At 36.3% G+C, this 14923-nt stretch overlaps 1 protein-coding gene across 1 annotated transcript; it reads right to left on the bottom strand.

Moving 5' to 3' along the window:
• Positions 1 to 192: 192 nt before the first annotated feature.
• LOC139981285 (leucine-rich repeat-containing protein 43-like) lies at positions 193 to 13859 on the bottom strand. The gene is made up of 16 exons (XM_071993540.1): positions 13624 to 13859; positions 12792 to 12846; positions 11809 to 12002; positions 11020 to 11130; positions 10431 to 10561; positions 9549 to 9669; positions 8934 to 9051; positions 7996 to 8072; positions 7126 to 7278; positions 6392 to 6488; positions 4984 to 5107; positions 4164 to 4302; positions 3745 to 3864; positions 3264 to 3461; positions 2117 to 2183; positions 193 to 1085 (listed from the first exon to the last, which is right to left on the bottom strand). Exons 1-16 carry the CDS (start codon positions 13717 to 13719, stop codon positions 886 to 888), a joined length of 2001 nt encoding a protein of 666 aa, XP_071849641.1. The 5' UTR covers positions 13720 to 13859; the 3' UTR covers positions 193 to 885.
• Between the last annotated feature and the right edge of the window lie 1064 nt (positions 13860 to 14923).

Raw genomic sequence — 14923 nt, 5'->3', positions numbered from 1 at the left:
AAATGCAGCATAGCTGTTTAACAGTTTTTTTTATATATATATATATATATATTTATATATATTTATATATATATATATATATATATATATTTATATATATATATATATATATATATATATATATATATTTATATATATATATATTTATATATATATATATTTATATATATATATATATATATTAATATATATTCTGCGACGTAAAATACTAAACAGTCCCATACCATCAAACTGTTATTCCGTTAATTCCCCTGGCGAACGTTATGAAAGTAAAATCTCTTGTTACCTATTTAGTATCGATACTATATTCACTCTGTGTAACCCTGCCATTGATTGCAACCTCTTTGTGTTCATTTACACGGCGGTGTCTGTCATGATTCGTTTCGTTTATTTCTGCCATTAGAACCCAAAGAAATACATTTCTGAATGTTGAAATATCAGCACCGTTGGAGCTCGTAATTCGAGGTACACAAAAATAATAGTCATGCATAATTCTATACAGTAATAACCCGATTGTTTGCACAGGCGAAAAAAAGTCCACTAAAATATATATATATTCCTTCTTTTATTGATCGTAATTGTAACAAGTATAACTGCGTACGCTATCATCAACGAAGGGGCAATAATGAAGGACGCTCAACAGTAAAACAGAAGAGACGTTGAAAGCCAGGTCGGAAGGACAATTACGTCACCCCCTTTCCCCCTCCTTCACCAATAGGCCCAATAGGGTAGATATTAAGTAATAAACTGAATTTGCAAAACTTATTTTCAAAACTTTTATTTCTTCAGTTTATTAGACCAAAGTCTATTTTTTGATATATTCAACTTTCTTTTCCTGATTTGCATATAATGCTAACTGGAGAGCCAGTTGACATGTATTATATACTATGTAATAACTGATTCTTTGGTATCAACTTTTGGAATAGAATCTTGGGCTGTGGTCCATTTAACCAGCTCGACACTAAGTGATACGGTTAAGGGTGGGGGAGGGGGTGTCTCTTCCTCCGTTTCTTCCTCGACGGTTCCTTTCGGTGGAGAGATTTTGGCCTTTGAATCTGCTTTGTCTAGCTTGCCTGGTTTTTTACCTGAAGTAAGGAAACAATGATTTAGGGTTAGTCTATTTATGACTATGCTATGGCTGATGACATGTTTGATTTTTCTGTCACAAAATATACCTCCTCATCTTACCCCATTTCCCTCCCTCCATAAGCAGTAGTTTTCACGGCAGAAATGTGTTATTCCATGTCACTATTTGCCCCATTAGAGATTATAAGGGGAAGCACAAGCAACATTGCTAGTTGTAGCAAAACCTGAACTTTGGGTGCTGTGACCAGAGGCGAACGAAGGATTTGATAAAGAAGGGGACTGCACTGTGGTCATTGAAGCTGACACCTATGAAGTGGGGGGGGGGGAAGAAAACTTAAACTCTTATCAAATTATGTCAAAAATATGTCAAATTGTGCATTCTGAGGTATATTTAGGCTATTAATCAGGTCAATATATGTAACCTTCAACACAAGGCTTTGCTAATAAATACTTTGTGTGAGGTTGAGAAAAAAGGGGCAGGGGAGGGGGGGTACAATTCTTCCCTGGCTGAATGGACAAGTGTCCCAACTGCACCATTTTTCCCAACTGAACCATTTCCCCTAACTGTTAGTTGCAGGTGGGGAGCCCCCCTTCCCCCCCCCCCCCCTGTTGCACAAGTCACTGCTCCTCTTTTCCCACATGGACAGACACAGAGTAAATTTATCTTGATTTTCTCTTGGGAATGAGCTCGTCAGGGCATATTTCTAATTACTGCTTCAAACTGCAGCAACTAGCCTTGGGCATAGAGTGGAGTGTTAGCTCAGTGGTTAACGCCGGTGCCTTTCAATCACAAGGTCCCCGGTTCGAGTTACTCCCAGATTAATGTATGTCGTGCAGTTACAGAGTAGTTGACAACAATTTATAATCATGGACGTTAAATATGAATGTAAGAGACTGACTTCAGTCAGCTTGCGGCTTTGATAAGCCAATGACTGCTTCTTCACAAGTTCCTGCTTGCAGGAGGATCTAAAATACATACAAAATACATATAGAGATAGTTTTATAAAGTGTAAATCAAGTTTACCATTACCTTTCTCTTTTCCTTCTTTCCCTTTTTTGCCTTTTGATGCATCTCCATCTCCTTTCTTCGTCTTTTCCTGTAAAAAAAGGGGAGACAGACCAACTTAAAGAACCGACGTAGTGAAACATATCACTACCTTCCATGCACACTATCCATAGTCACTGAGTGTACCGTCAGCTTGTATTGAAACTTAAAGGGGGTGAAGACTCGCGCAAAAAGTAACGTCTAATGCCGGTAATCTGACCTAGTTCCGAATGATGTGTAACAGAAGGGTTAGACACCACCATCGATCCCAGAAAGTACACACACAGCTTGCTACTGTCGGTAAGTCAGTTCATACAGCTACGGTCAATACCCACAACACAGTGTACATAGCAGCGTGGACATCTCAGGTCTAGATAAAAGATAACAAGGTATCACGTTTCATTACTGTCTGCATTTTGTAGCGATAAGAAAAAAACTTCACTTGCAAGCAACAGAAAGTTAACTTTTTCAGAGCCGGCACACAGTTTTAGGGCGAGTCTTCAAAGCCTTTAAGGTCGCAGGTTCTCGATTTTTTCTATGAGGGCAAGAAAGCAATTTTGGTTGGAGCAACTAGACAAGATAATGAGAACTGCTGGCAGCAGATGGAAATGAAGAACTGCAAATTAGCATTCTGACCATTATCGATCCTCCACACCTACCTACGTCTTTGTAATTTGATGGCTTATTTAAAAGTGCAAATTACCTTTATCAATGTCCATGTTTTTCTTAAGGACCAAAAACGAATCAATTTTATCAACCTTTTTAACAATAATATTCCATACATGCATATAACTTTATGAACGAGCGAAGAAAATTAGAACAGAAAATAATTTTTGTTTCCTTTGCTATTTCAGAAATTTGTTTTACACTTTCTAAAATATGACATTGTAAATATTCTGCTTTATACTACCACCTACTATGTTTCCATAGCAACCTTGCCTACATTCCCACAAAAACACACCTATTAACAAATCACGCTTCTAATGCTTGCACTGTTTGTGTCATTGCGCCATGAGCATTTTTTTTTTACGGATACCGGCGCATTATAAATGTCCATTATAATTATTTACAAAACTTGGAGACGACAGAACAATTAAAGGTCGACAAGGACTAAAGGGAAAGTTGAACTGACCTTTTTATCATCATGTTTGTCCTGTTGATCCTCCTCTATGCATTCTCTCTCTATCACGTGACACACGCAGACCTCTCGCGCCAGGTTTTCTCCATCGATGAACTCCTTGAGCTCCAAGGTGTAAGTTCCGAGGATGGTGACCTCGGGTGGAGAATGGATCAGTTCAATTTCTGGCTCTTTCTTTTTCTTCTTTCCTCCCTGTCAAAATAGTAATCATTACTCTCGTTATTTCAAAGCAAAAATTCTTTGCTATTTAAGATGAATAATTTTCTGGGCAAATTTTTGACGAAATCTAGGCCGATCCGAGGAATTCCCTATACACTAGCATTTTAAAATAATATTTTCTTATTACCTACTCACTTTTGATGTCCTGTTTATAAATATACTGGAAAAAAAAAAATGAAGAAAAAAAAAATATGCTGTGTGGTTGTGTACTTATAATTAGTAAATTTAATGCTAAACGTTGTTTTAATAAACAAACCTTTGGATCCTTGGGCTTCTCTTTCTTCTCCTCCTTCTTGTCTCCTTTATCCTTCCCACTTTTCTTCTGACTAGCTATGCTTTGAACATCGTCAGTTTCCTCCGGAGGGTACGATAATACCTTCAAAGGAGGGACGTATTGTTGTGTGCATTGAAGAAAATGATAGTAATGTACACAAAGTATGCGTTAAATATGCACATACGAAAGGGAAACATTGACTGAGTAAGCAGGAAATTGATTGATTGAAGGCAAGATCAATTGTTAGCATTTCTAGCAGCTTGGCCAAAATAGTCACAGATCAGTCAACTATTGAATATTCATTTAATGCTACTAATTGCCACTACTAGCTTGCTCAAATTTGCATGATTTACAGATGAGTCTTAAGATTCCTTCTTTGGTGGAGCGAATCAATTCCTTACCTTGTCCTCTTTGACGGCTAGCTTCAAACCTTGTTTAAGACACTGCTTTAAAGCCGGTAGGTCATCGATGACCAACGTCTGAATGAATCCCATCTCCAGGTTACCTAACGATTCTTCTGTCCATTGCATGTTTTGTGTTCTGTTAATTACAAACGTATATATATTATCATTGGTTTGAAGAGACTAAGGAATACTAGGATGGTCTGTTCATTACATGAACATAAATGCCCCCAAATTTTCTTCAAACAGAAGACATTTTAGCTGTTGTTGGTTCCATATCATCAAATGGACAGGGATTTATAATATGAAGTAAAGAGCAACCCAGATTAACCTGGCAACAAAATATGTCAACAAGAGTCAACATAAAATAACTCACACAACAGAAAATAGAAATACAAGATAAAAAAAGAAGTTTATACCTCCCCCTATTAAACTCCCCCCTCCTCACCGGCCCCTCCTTTGAGGTTACATGATGATGAAAATTCATCGAGTCAATGAAAATTTAAAACCTTTGACCTAAACAGGGATCATCTGGATTGTACAAGTGTTTCCACTTACAGCAATGATAAGCAAATTGCACCTTTCATCTAGGTCAGGGGTTTTGACCCCCTCCCCACGCCAAAAGCTAACTATACTTCAAGAAGGTTTCAAAACTGACCAGCAACAAAAATGATCCCACTACCTTACATAATTTGCTCCAAACATTTCTTGCTGGCAGTCATTGAGGAATTTAATAGTAGAAACCCCCGAGCTAGGTTAAACATAGTTCATTACCATGGCAACAGTTTTGTGGAGGGAGCATGGAGGCTAAATCACCTACCTATAAGGTCTCAATTTCAGTTCAGGAGGTGGTGACGGCACTTTATCGTTCTCTTCTTCATCCTCTGGAGGCACTGCAGATGGAGCTTGAGATTCTAAAGCTGTGAAAAACGTCCCGACAGGAACTGAAAGACATTGAAAAAATATGGTATAATATTGCGGGAGGTGGAGAATAAGAGAGACGAACAAAGTGTTTGGTACTTTTAATTTTCCAATGTAACAAATTAGAAGATGCTCCACATGTTCTGATAGAACTCTTCCAACGTGAAGTGTTACACTTACCATTTGTAGGTACAAAGTAAGGGACAAACTAAAACGAATGACAGCGAATGACCGAATGACAATTGACTTTGTACAGGGTAAATTATCATTTGCGAATGACAGCGAATGACAACGAATGACAGCGAATGACAGCGAATGACAACGAATGACAACGAAGGACAGTGTTGAGTGGAGATAGAATGATTAACGGAGTGGAGTAAATGCGGTTATTGGTTTTCTGCGCAAAAATGATTTGAGGAAAATCGCATGTTACGTGGGTGTAGGGTTTTGGTGTAATTTACGGATAGAAACCACAGGGAAAGATTTTGTGTGAGAATGCGCTTGAGTTCTGTGCTTTTTACCTCTGTAGATTTATATAGAAAGATAATTGAAGCCGTTTCAAGATTATAATATTGTTAGTTTCTAACAATTAATATCGGGAAAATGACGTTAAATTTACTTTTTAAAATCAGACTTACAATTTCGCTTACTTTAAGGTGCGTTTTTATCTTGTCCGTACTTTACTATATCTAGATACCCACGAAGTCTGAACTGTGATATCCGGTTGAAGAAAATGCATGTGCTGTCATTATTGTCATTCGTTTTAGTCAACGCATTTTTTTAGTGTGTACAACATATTGTCATTCGTTATGTGTAACGCAATTGTCATTCGTTTTAGTAACACCCCAAAGTAATACTTAATACATTAATCACAAACATATTAAAATGGAAGACAGAGGATACATCTTTCAATTGTAATTTTTAGTCAGTTTAAATTTGTGTTTCGTTATCCATAGAAGAGTAATGTTACAGAAATGCCTAAAATGTTTCGCTCACGTCTGAAATTTTTACGACCAAAAAACCCATAAAAACTCTGTCACAACAGACATTTTTAAAGGATATTGTTTTTGCCCTTGCTAAAATTATGCCATTTTTGTCAGCATTCGATGGTCTAGCGTGTAATTCCTGAGACAGTACACATATACGGTATATGGTTCTATTATACCACACAGGCAATGATTGGTACAAGATGTCACAGTACAATGCTAAGTGAGTGCTAAATTACCTAACATACAGAACAAATATTTTCTTGATCAATTTATTTTCTTCCTAAAATAGAAAGTTTAGAACGTTAATTTAATACTAACCATTTCCATCGGATTGAACTTCTGTATTTTCTTGACAATCCTCATTGATTGAAATATGATCTTCTGTGGTAAGAAGATTATCAGCCTTTGCAAGTTCCTAGAAGAATAATTAACATAAAATGTATTTAAAGGATCAGAACTTTGATTATATGAAGTATTCTTCCTAATATTCAATCAATATAATACAACTGATTCATCACTGTTATAGTGATTAATTAAACACGGTTAAAGAATCAGTGCCAGCTCTAAGCTTTCTGTTGGTCCAATGGCTGTGGTGGATGATAACCAGGGCCGGACTAAGCGTGTGGGGGGCCCGGGGCACGCAATTGTGTGGGGGGCCCTATAGTCTGTATTTTTTCCACACTTTCATGCTTGCAAATTCAGAGAGTATTTCATCGTGTTTCAATGAATTTAAAATGTGAAACGCATCACTTCAACGTTACATGCTAAGAATTTTGTGGACCACAATTACGACAGTTTTGTAAATCTTAGGATACTCTAAATATGGGGGCCCCAAAATGTGGGGGGCCCGGAGCACGTGCCCCTGTTGCCCCGCCCTTAATCAGCTACTGATGATAACAGAAGTACAATCTCTTCACCACTGGATACTTTATATTGTCAGCCCTCAAATCCCTCTCCCAAACAATTCTTATCCACAGATCTGGAAGAGTAAGTCATGTCTAACCACTTATTGAAATAATTCTTTCACACTAATTTGCTTGTCGTCATTTCACCTCATCTTTCTTCTCCTCCTCTTCTTCCTTGCCTTCATCTTTCTCTGTATCTTCTTGGCCGGTGCTTGTCTTGCTAGCAAAGTCTTCCAAGAACATAAACTCGACATAGTAATACCTGTTAATGACAGGGTACTCGGGAGCTTCCTCGGTGACCTAATGTTAGCATAAAAAAAAATTTAAAAAATCAAAGTAAACAGCTCATAGGATATAAGAGACAGGAAAGTTTGTTCTAATATACCTGCATGAACGAAAACTTAATATTAAACCTTTCTTTTATCTCTGGTATTTTAGGTTTGTTTTGTAAAGGATCATTTGGGTAACAGCTTTGCTTACATTGACAACCACAACACAGTAACAAATATTTGGGTAAAGCTCAGGTCAAACATGCTGAGCATAGATGCAGTGGGACAGATGTTTACAGCAAATGCCCAAATATCTGTCCCTGATTGGTTGATAGCCAAGACACATTCATTGTGACAGTCTCCTGATACATTTGGAGATTATAATGCTGTTTCTATGGCAACTTCTTTGTTGCCCCTAGCAACAACATTTTTCAAGAGTATAAATCCATTGGCTGTATCAGGCAGATCAATTTTCCATAGGATAAAATTGATCAGTATGGTGATATTTTGACCCAGTAAAAAGATCAGATTTTCCATAGGATAGAAATTATGAATTTGGTGATATTTTGACTCACTTTTTTACTGACTGATATCCTGTACTAAGTTATTCAATGCTAGATCCTCTCCTTCGAGAGTGAAATTGTCACATTAACTAGTCTTAAAATATTATTATTATTATTAAGAATACTGACAAACGAAAGATCTTTAGACTGACTCAACAAGCAATTTGTTTTTTACTTTTACTTACATCTAGCTCTGGTGGTCTGGCAATCCCTCCAACAGTTTGGATTTTAAAAATAATCTGAGCCTCATCACGCACAAACTCTGGAAATAAGCGAGGTATACATAAAAGATAGCAAGGAACTTTTGAGAATACAGTAAAACAGAAGGGGAAAAAAAAACAACACACAACCAATACAAAATATGGCAAAGATGTCCGTAAATAAACTTTTGTTTCATACTTTCCTATACCTATTTCTTCCTGTACTTTGTTTTGTATTATTCCTGTGTATGTCTGTTTTTAAATTGTTCTCATTATTCTACTCCATTATCAAACACATGTTTGATATTAATACCGGGATAAATAAAAATGATGGGAAAACACAATGAACAAACAAAAACAACGAACAAAGCAAACAAAATGAGGGTGCCAGATGTGGGCAGGTAGTGGCTGCCATGAACAATGAGGCCATTTAAATTATATTGTATTGTACTGTACTGTATGGTATTGTACTGTACGGTATTGTATGATATGGTATTGTATGGTATTTTATAGTATTGTACTGTACTGTATTGTATGGTATTGTATGATATGGTATTGTATGGTATTTTATAGTATTGTACTGTACTGTATTGTTTGGTATTGTATAGTGTAGTATAGTATTGTATTGTATGGTATTGTATTGTATGGTATTGTACTGTATGGTATTGTACTGTATGGTATTGTATGCTATTGTATGGTATGGTATGGTATTGTATTGTACGGTATGGTATTGTATGATATGGTATTGTATGATATGGTATTGTATGGTATTTTATAGTATTGTACTGTACTGTATTGTTTGGTATTGTATAGTGTAGTATAGTATTGTATTGTATGGTATAATAATGTATTGTATTACATTACATTAAAGTACATTTTATTACACTACACTATATTGACTATTTATATATAGCATATTTTACCTCTTCTTCTGGCGAGGCCCTTAAAGTGATGTTTCTCATCGGCAGATATCTGAGTATCATCTAAGATGGACAGATTGCGTAAACTGTCAACGGTAAACCCCCTGTAACCTGGAATTAACTAAAAATTAAAAATAAATAAATACATGACATGAATGTTAACCATAATCATACATTTATTACAAATTTCCAGGGTGTTTCAAATGCATACTATGTTTTATTTTGCATTTGTAGCAGTCAAAATAATATATTAATTACATAAAAGTGTAATAATGTTTATTTAACTCTGTGTGCTTTCTAAATTTGTCAAAATGGCCTGATATATACTGTTGCATACTCATACACATTTATCTATATACTCAAACATATTATCAATATCCGTGTTAGAATTTTACAACTCTTTCCACAATTTCTATCACCATATCTGTAACCGGGCAAATCAAGTTTGTAATATTAAGCTCTTTAAGGAGTGATTTTTTTACTTTTTATAGTGAACTTTTAATTTTCAAGTAATCTTAAAGAAATCACTCAATAAGTACTTTTACTCTGGCTGAATGATAAAAAATCATTCCACAGAATATAGTATTTTTTCCTATTATGTGAAACAAAGAAACTCACAGCCAATGGATTCCCGATGAGAGCTAAATTACGAAGCTTTGGTAAGGTTTGTAATTTCTGCGTTAGATCCTTTAGTTCCGTTAAGCAGTTGTGACTAAGGTCCAGGGATAAGAGGTATGGCCTGTTGGCAAAAACAGAAGCAACAATCACAAGACATAAAGGGAATGTGATAGGTGATGTGACACATGTGACAGGCCACATGGCTAAAGCAGCAGTGACAGGTGTCATTGCACATGCACTAGTGACAGTTAAAGGGTGGGAAGACTCACGCAAAAAAAATGTCTAATGCCGGGAATCTGACTTAGTTTCAAATGAGGTGTAACACAATCGATCCCAGAAAATACACACAGCTTGCTATTGTCTGTAATTAGACACTAGTGTACAGTCAGTACATACAGCTACGATCAATACCCACAGCACCGTGTATAAACGATACAGCGATGGACATCTCAGGTCCAGCTAAATATAACAAGGTATTACGTTTCATTACTGTCTGCATGTTGCAGCGACACGAACAAAACGTCACTTGCAAGAAACAGAAAGTTAAATTTTTCAGATGGCGGCATGCGGTTTGGGGCGAGTCTTCAATGCCTTTAATGTGATAATTGCTCCAGTGACAGGTAACATGTGACACACACCGGTGACATGACGATTGCACCAGTGGCATGGAACACGACACATGCACCAGGTCACAGCTAGATAACATGACAAATGCATCAGTGATAGGTAAATGTAACACATAAAAGTCTTAACAAATACGATCTTAACAAAGTTTTCCACCTCTTGAATTATTTGCACCCCCACGACCCCCTCTCACCCCTCACAGCATTTCCAACTATTCAATTTCTGAGTAAGGAAGGAAACATGCAACAAGTTTTTTACCAAAATTCTCCTGTTAAGTATTCATGAACAGCCGAAATCCTGTTAAGGCTCAAGCCAAGGTGGTGGAGTGCTGGTGGTCGGTTACAGAGAGGTTCCAGATCGCTTATCTGATTGGCGACAAGTTCTAAAACCTGCAAAATATGACGACCATCGAAGGTAAATTAGAAGTTATTTGTAGTATTTGCTGGATATTGTGACAAGTTATGTCGATAATGTCAATAAAATTTGTAGACATCATGTAACCGTACTAGTGGGAATTCTTCCAGAGTAATGAGGCAAACTGACTCACACAGTCTCTAAGAATATCAACAATCTACTAAATTATAGCATAATGGTATAGTTTCCTTATATTTGTGAACACCATTATTCCATTGTAAGGTAATAATCAAGAAAATCAAAGGATAATTAATTATGCCAAAATCTGGGTTGTTCACGCAAACGACTTTCGGGCCTTCAATCAAAATGAATGATTATGGAAATTTGATCATAAAAGTTTCAGCCCTGAAATATTTCAGAGCCCTTCGATTCAAATTCAAATGAACAATGTCTATTAGAAAAGGAAAAATGTAAAGTGAAAGGAAAGACAAACCTTGAGAGATCTGGGTAGATATTTACAATCCACGGTGGAGAGCTGGTTAGCACTCAAAGTCAGTTCTTTTAGAGCCGGAAACTGTAACATTCTCTCATCAATCCTGTTAACCTGTTCAACGCAAAGAAGACAAATTGTGGAAAATGAAATATTTCGGTATTGAAATTTTAAACTTATAGGAAAGTGTCACTCAAGATCGGTCAATTTGATGGCAGAGTCTCTTGCGTTGAAATGGTAGTTTGTCAACTATAAGAGCGATATTGTAATGCAACCTGCACTGAAGGTAGTTGCTATTGGGGTCAGTAAGGTTGTTAACACAACCCGCGGCAACTTTCTAAGCATTTTTGGTCTGGTTGTCTCTCATACAAACTTGCCTTACATTTTGGTTGTCCGCAAACACAAAATTTGGTTGTCAGACAAAATGTAGTAAACTAGCATTGACCATTGTAGGAGAGGTGCATAGAGGTGTTAGGACTGTTGGTGAATGGAGGGGATACCTATAATTTATCATTTTAACTATTTGGAGGGTATTTAGTTACAGCGCAATCTGAATTTAATATTAAAAAAATGGTCGTCTGCCAGATCACCCCCTCAGCTGATTGGTTGGTTGTCTGAACCGAAATTTGGTCTTCTCAGATCACCGGACTACCGTTAAAATTTGCCCTGCTACCCAAATTAAACTTTTTAACCTAAAGATGTCCTTTACATTTCAAAGTTTGACAGAGCTACAAGAATCCCATTGGAAATATTCTTATGTTGTTTTGTTATCAATATTCTCCCTGAACTCACCTGTTTGTCAACAATTCTTAGAGACTGAAAATGTTGAAGAATGAACTCTGTGGATATCAGCCAGGGACTCTTGACGGCCATTTCCCTCAATTGCTTTGCTTCTTTGCTCCAACTATAATCCACTGAATATGGAGAAAAGCTGGAAGTCACCAGCTCTTCGAGAGTTTCGACTTGTTCCTTGTCAGATCCATAATCTAAGAAATCGTGACATACATATGCAATGTATGTATGCGTACTAATGGTTTGTGACCTTAATCGATTAACGTAATTTATAATGCGATATGTTTATTAACGACAATTTCTTTGGAGGTGAAAGGAGAGCTTTTCATTGCAAGACACAAATACTCAACTGTTCTTTATGAATTTATTTATGTTACATCTTCTGAAAACAGCTATTTCTATTATTTTGCACGTAATTCAAATGTCAAATTATTATTTTGATGTAACTTATATCGAGCAGATAGTGACAATGGGTGCTGTAACAAGTCATGACTTGAGTCACTAAAGTTCAAAACTGAAATGACTTGAGTCAACCACTCGTTACAACCCTGATAACAGTTTGCAAGAGTAAGATTCCTTCCAGAAGAGTTGCTCCATTGATTTAGTTGTCATAGCAGATGTATCCGAAAGAGATTTTCAAGTCGTATTGATCGGAAATACTGGTAGAAGTACTTCTAGTAAACCAATGTCCACTGGATAAGAATAAGATTTAAAAATCAACCATATTCTATTCTTCTACGATTCCCTACCACTGATGTATGATGTTTCCCGGTAGGTAGGTATAGACATGGCAATGAGTTTGACAAGAAGGAGAATTTAATCACATAACGTCTAGGTTAATTTACTAGGTTAATTTCAGACATAGGGCCTCGGTCTGAAACTGTCTTTAGAAGCATTAAGCAATAGATATAGTTTACTATCCACTAACAGCAATTGATGATGATATTACTCTGAACAGATATAAAAGTAAAATATCCACTCACTTCTCGTGGTAGTTATAAATTGAGTAGCCTGTTCTCCTTCACCAAGGGTACTTCGCTGAAAAAGTATCGGAAGAACATGATCAACTTAGCATTACCAAATATTTTAAAAAAAAAACTGTACTTTTCTTGTTCTTAATAAATACAACACAATGGATCTCTTGTTGTTATTGCATAAACTTGATGTGAGTTTTGATTCAGGTTCAAAAGTAGTTATGGCATTCACAGGTAGGAATAATGTTCAGTTTAATTAGGCCACAGAAATGAAAGTTTAAGATTTGCATACAAATACTTTTTGAAAGGGCATGAGGCTTTTTTATTCAGGTTTTCATAATTTTATTTCTGGCACGTTTCTTGCAGAATTTCATTGCAAGATACTCATATCAATGTATTTAATGCTAAAGCCTTGGTCTAGTCTAGCCTCTATATTAGTTTAATAGAATACAAAAGTAAAGGAAGGACAATCAAGTCCCTATCAAGGACCCTATGGGAGAGAAAAAACAAGTCACAAAAATCAGACCTGATAACAATGCTTTCTCAGGCAAAACTTTCCACTTAGTTATTCACAACCCTATTAGACAAAGTTATGCCGAATAACAATCCATATATATATGTTATCATTCTTATCATTGACATGCCATCAGATGTTGGCAATAACTGTTAATACTCCTGGAATGTATCTGCCCCTTTACGCAACACTAAGTTACAGTACACCATCGCAGTATTATTATGTTTTCATTCAATTCCTAGGTTAGGCTTAGTGAAACTAATACTGGCCTAGTAGTATTAGTACTATACTGTCTACTCTATTGCAACTCTCTCATGTTTCACATACCCAGGTACCGGTTCCACAGGGAAACTCGTTCAAGCATAGAGTACGTAAAAGTCTCTCAAAAGAGGTAAAAGCATCAACTCCTGAAGCCACAGGCATACTGAAAGAACGATCGCACAACCCAACTTTTAATATATATTTCTAAGTTCATACAATAAGCATTTGCTGGTGCTAAGAACTAAACTGGTCTGTTGAAGTTTCCGTAACTCGGCACTCTTGTTCTTTTCAGCATTCTGTTGTTTGGCAACAAAATTACGTAATCAAGGGTGCAAGAAACATAGACGACACTCTATCAGCAGTACGATATCACTGTTTATTATCAGTACATGTATCTATATAATTATTAATCAACACTTTATTTTCCTACATGCATCATCGTCTAAATATGGTGCAGTTAGCACTCAACCCACAGTTAGAAATATATCAGTTCATAATTCAAGAAAGATAAACCGAAATATCAGTTAATAATATCTAATCTTGGCAGTAACTAATAACTGCAACTGAGGACCGCATATGTTCAGTATTGGTGGAGTGGTACATACATCGAGGGCAGTGGCAGACACATGCATGACTATTATTCAGTGAGAAAGCAAACCACAAAGGTAATTCAACTTCGTCCCAACAAAACGGAGCCACCGTGCATTGCATATCATAAAGTCCAGTCTTGAATATATATATTGTTTTTAAAAGAGAGCAGATTGTAAATACCCTTTTTTTCAGTGACATGGTCCTTCTTTTTCTTAATTTTAATTTTGTCCCCAAGGAGTGCTTTATAAAATTACTTACAAAAAAGTGGGAAAAGTGTACGTTAGGATATCAAAAATGTGTACTTCTATCATCACGAAAGGGGCACTTTTGAGGTTTTAGCTCACAAAACTGAGAGACTGCGCTCACCTGAGGGTCTGCGGACACTGGTCAAGTTGTGAGCATTTTGAATTTAATAAATTTACTTTAAATTAAGCTGCATTTGTCAATGACTATGCCAATATTTTGTTAACTCGACCATGAAAGAAATCTGATACTTTTATGATTGAATTACACCAGCAATGATGACAGACGATGTTGCCGCCAAGAAAAATTCAAACATTTTTCGTACTAGAAGTTTGGTGACACAATGTTTGTATGATTATTTTATACAATATAGTACTGCAAAAGATTGTTGAGACCGTGGATATTTTAGCAAAAATAGAAACATATCTATCTATATGACAAGGTAATCGAACTGTGGCTTGTCCTACTATATATAGAATGTCTGGAATTGTTCTTTTAGGCAGTCTAAGACAACCGGCGAAAAGTCACAAAA

This window comes from Apostichopus japonicus, chromosome 15 (assembly GCF_037975245.1).
Source record: "Apostichopus japonicus isolate 1M-3 chromosome 15, ASM3797524v1, whole genome shotgun sequence".
In the NCBI taxonomy this organism is placed as follows: domain Eukaryota; kingdom Metazoa; phylum Echinodermata; class Holothuroidea; order Aspidochirotida; family Stichopodidae; genus Apostichopus; species Apostichopus japonicus.
Note: the sequence above shows the minus strand (reverse complement) of the source record. Positions and strands in the feature narration are given on the sequence as shown.

Coding starts and splice junctions, on each gene's coding strand:
- LOC139981285 (XM_071993540.1), bottom strand. CDS start 13,719: ATGCCTGTGGCTTCAGGAGTTGATGCTTTTACCTCTTTTGAGAGACTT. Junction 8,073..8,933: donor GGGCCTCGCCAGAAGAAGAG/GTAAAATATGCT, acceptor GCTTATTTCCAG/AGTTTGTGCGTGATGAGGCT. Junction 7,279..7,995: donor CCAGACCACCAGAGCTAGAT/GTAAGTAAAAGT, acceptor TGCTAACATTAG/GTCACCGAGGAAGCTCCCGA.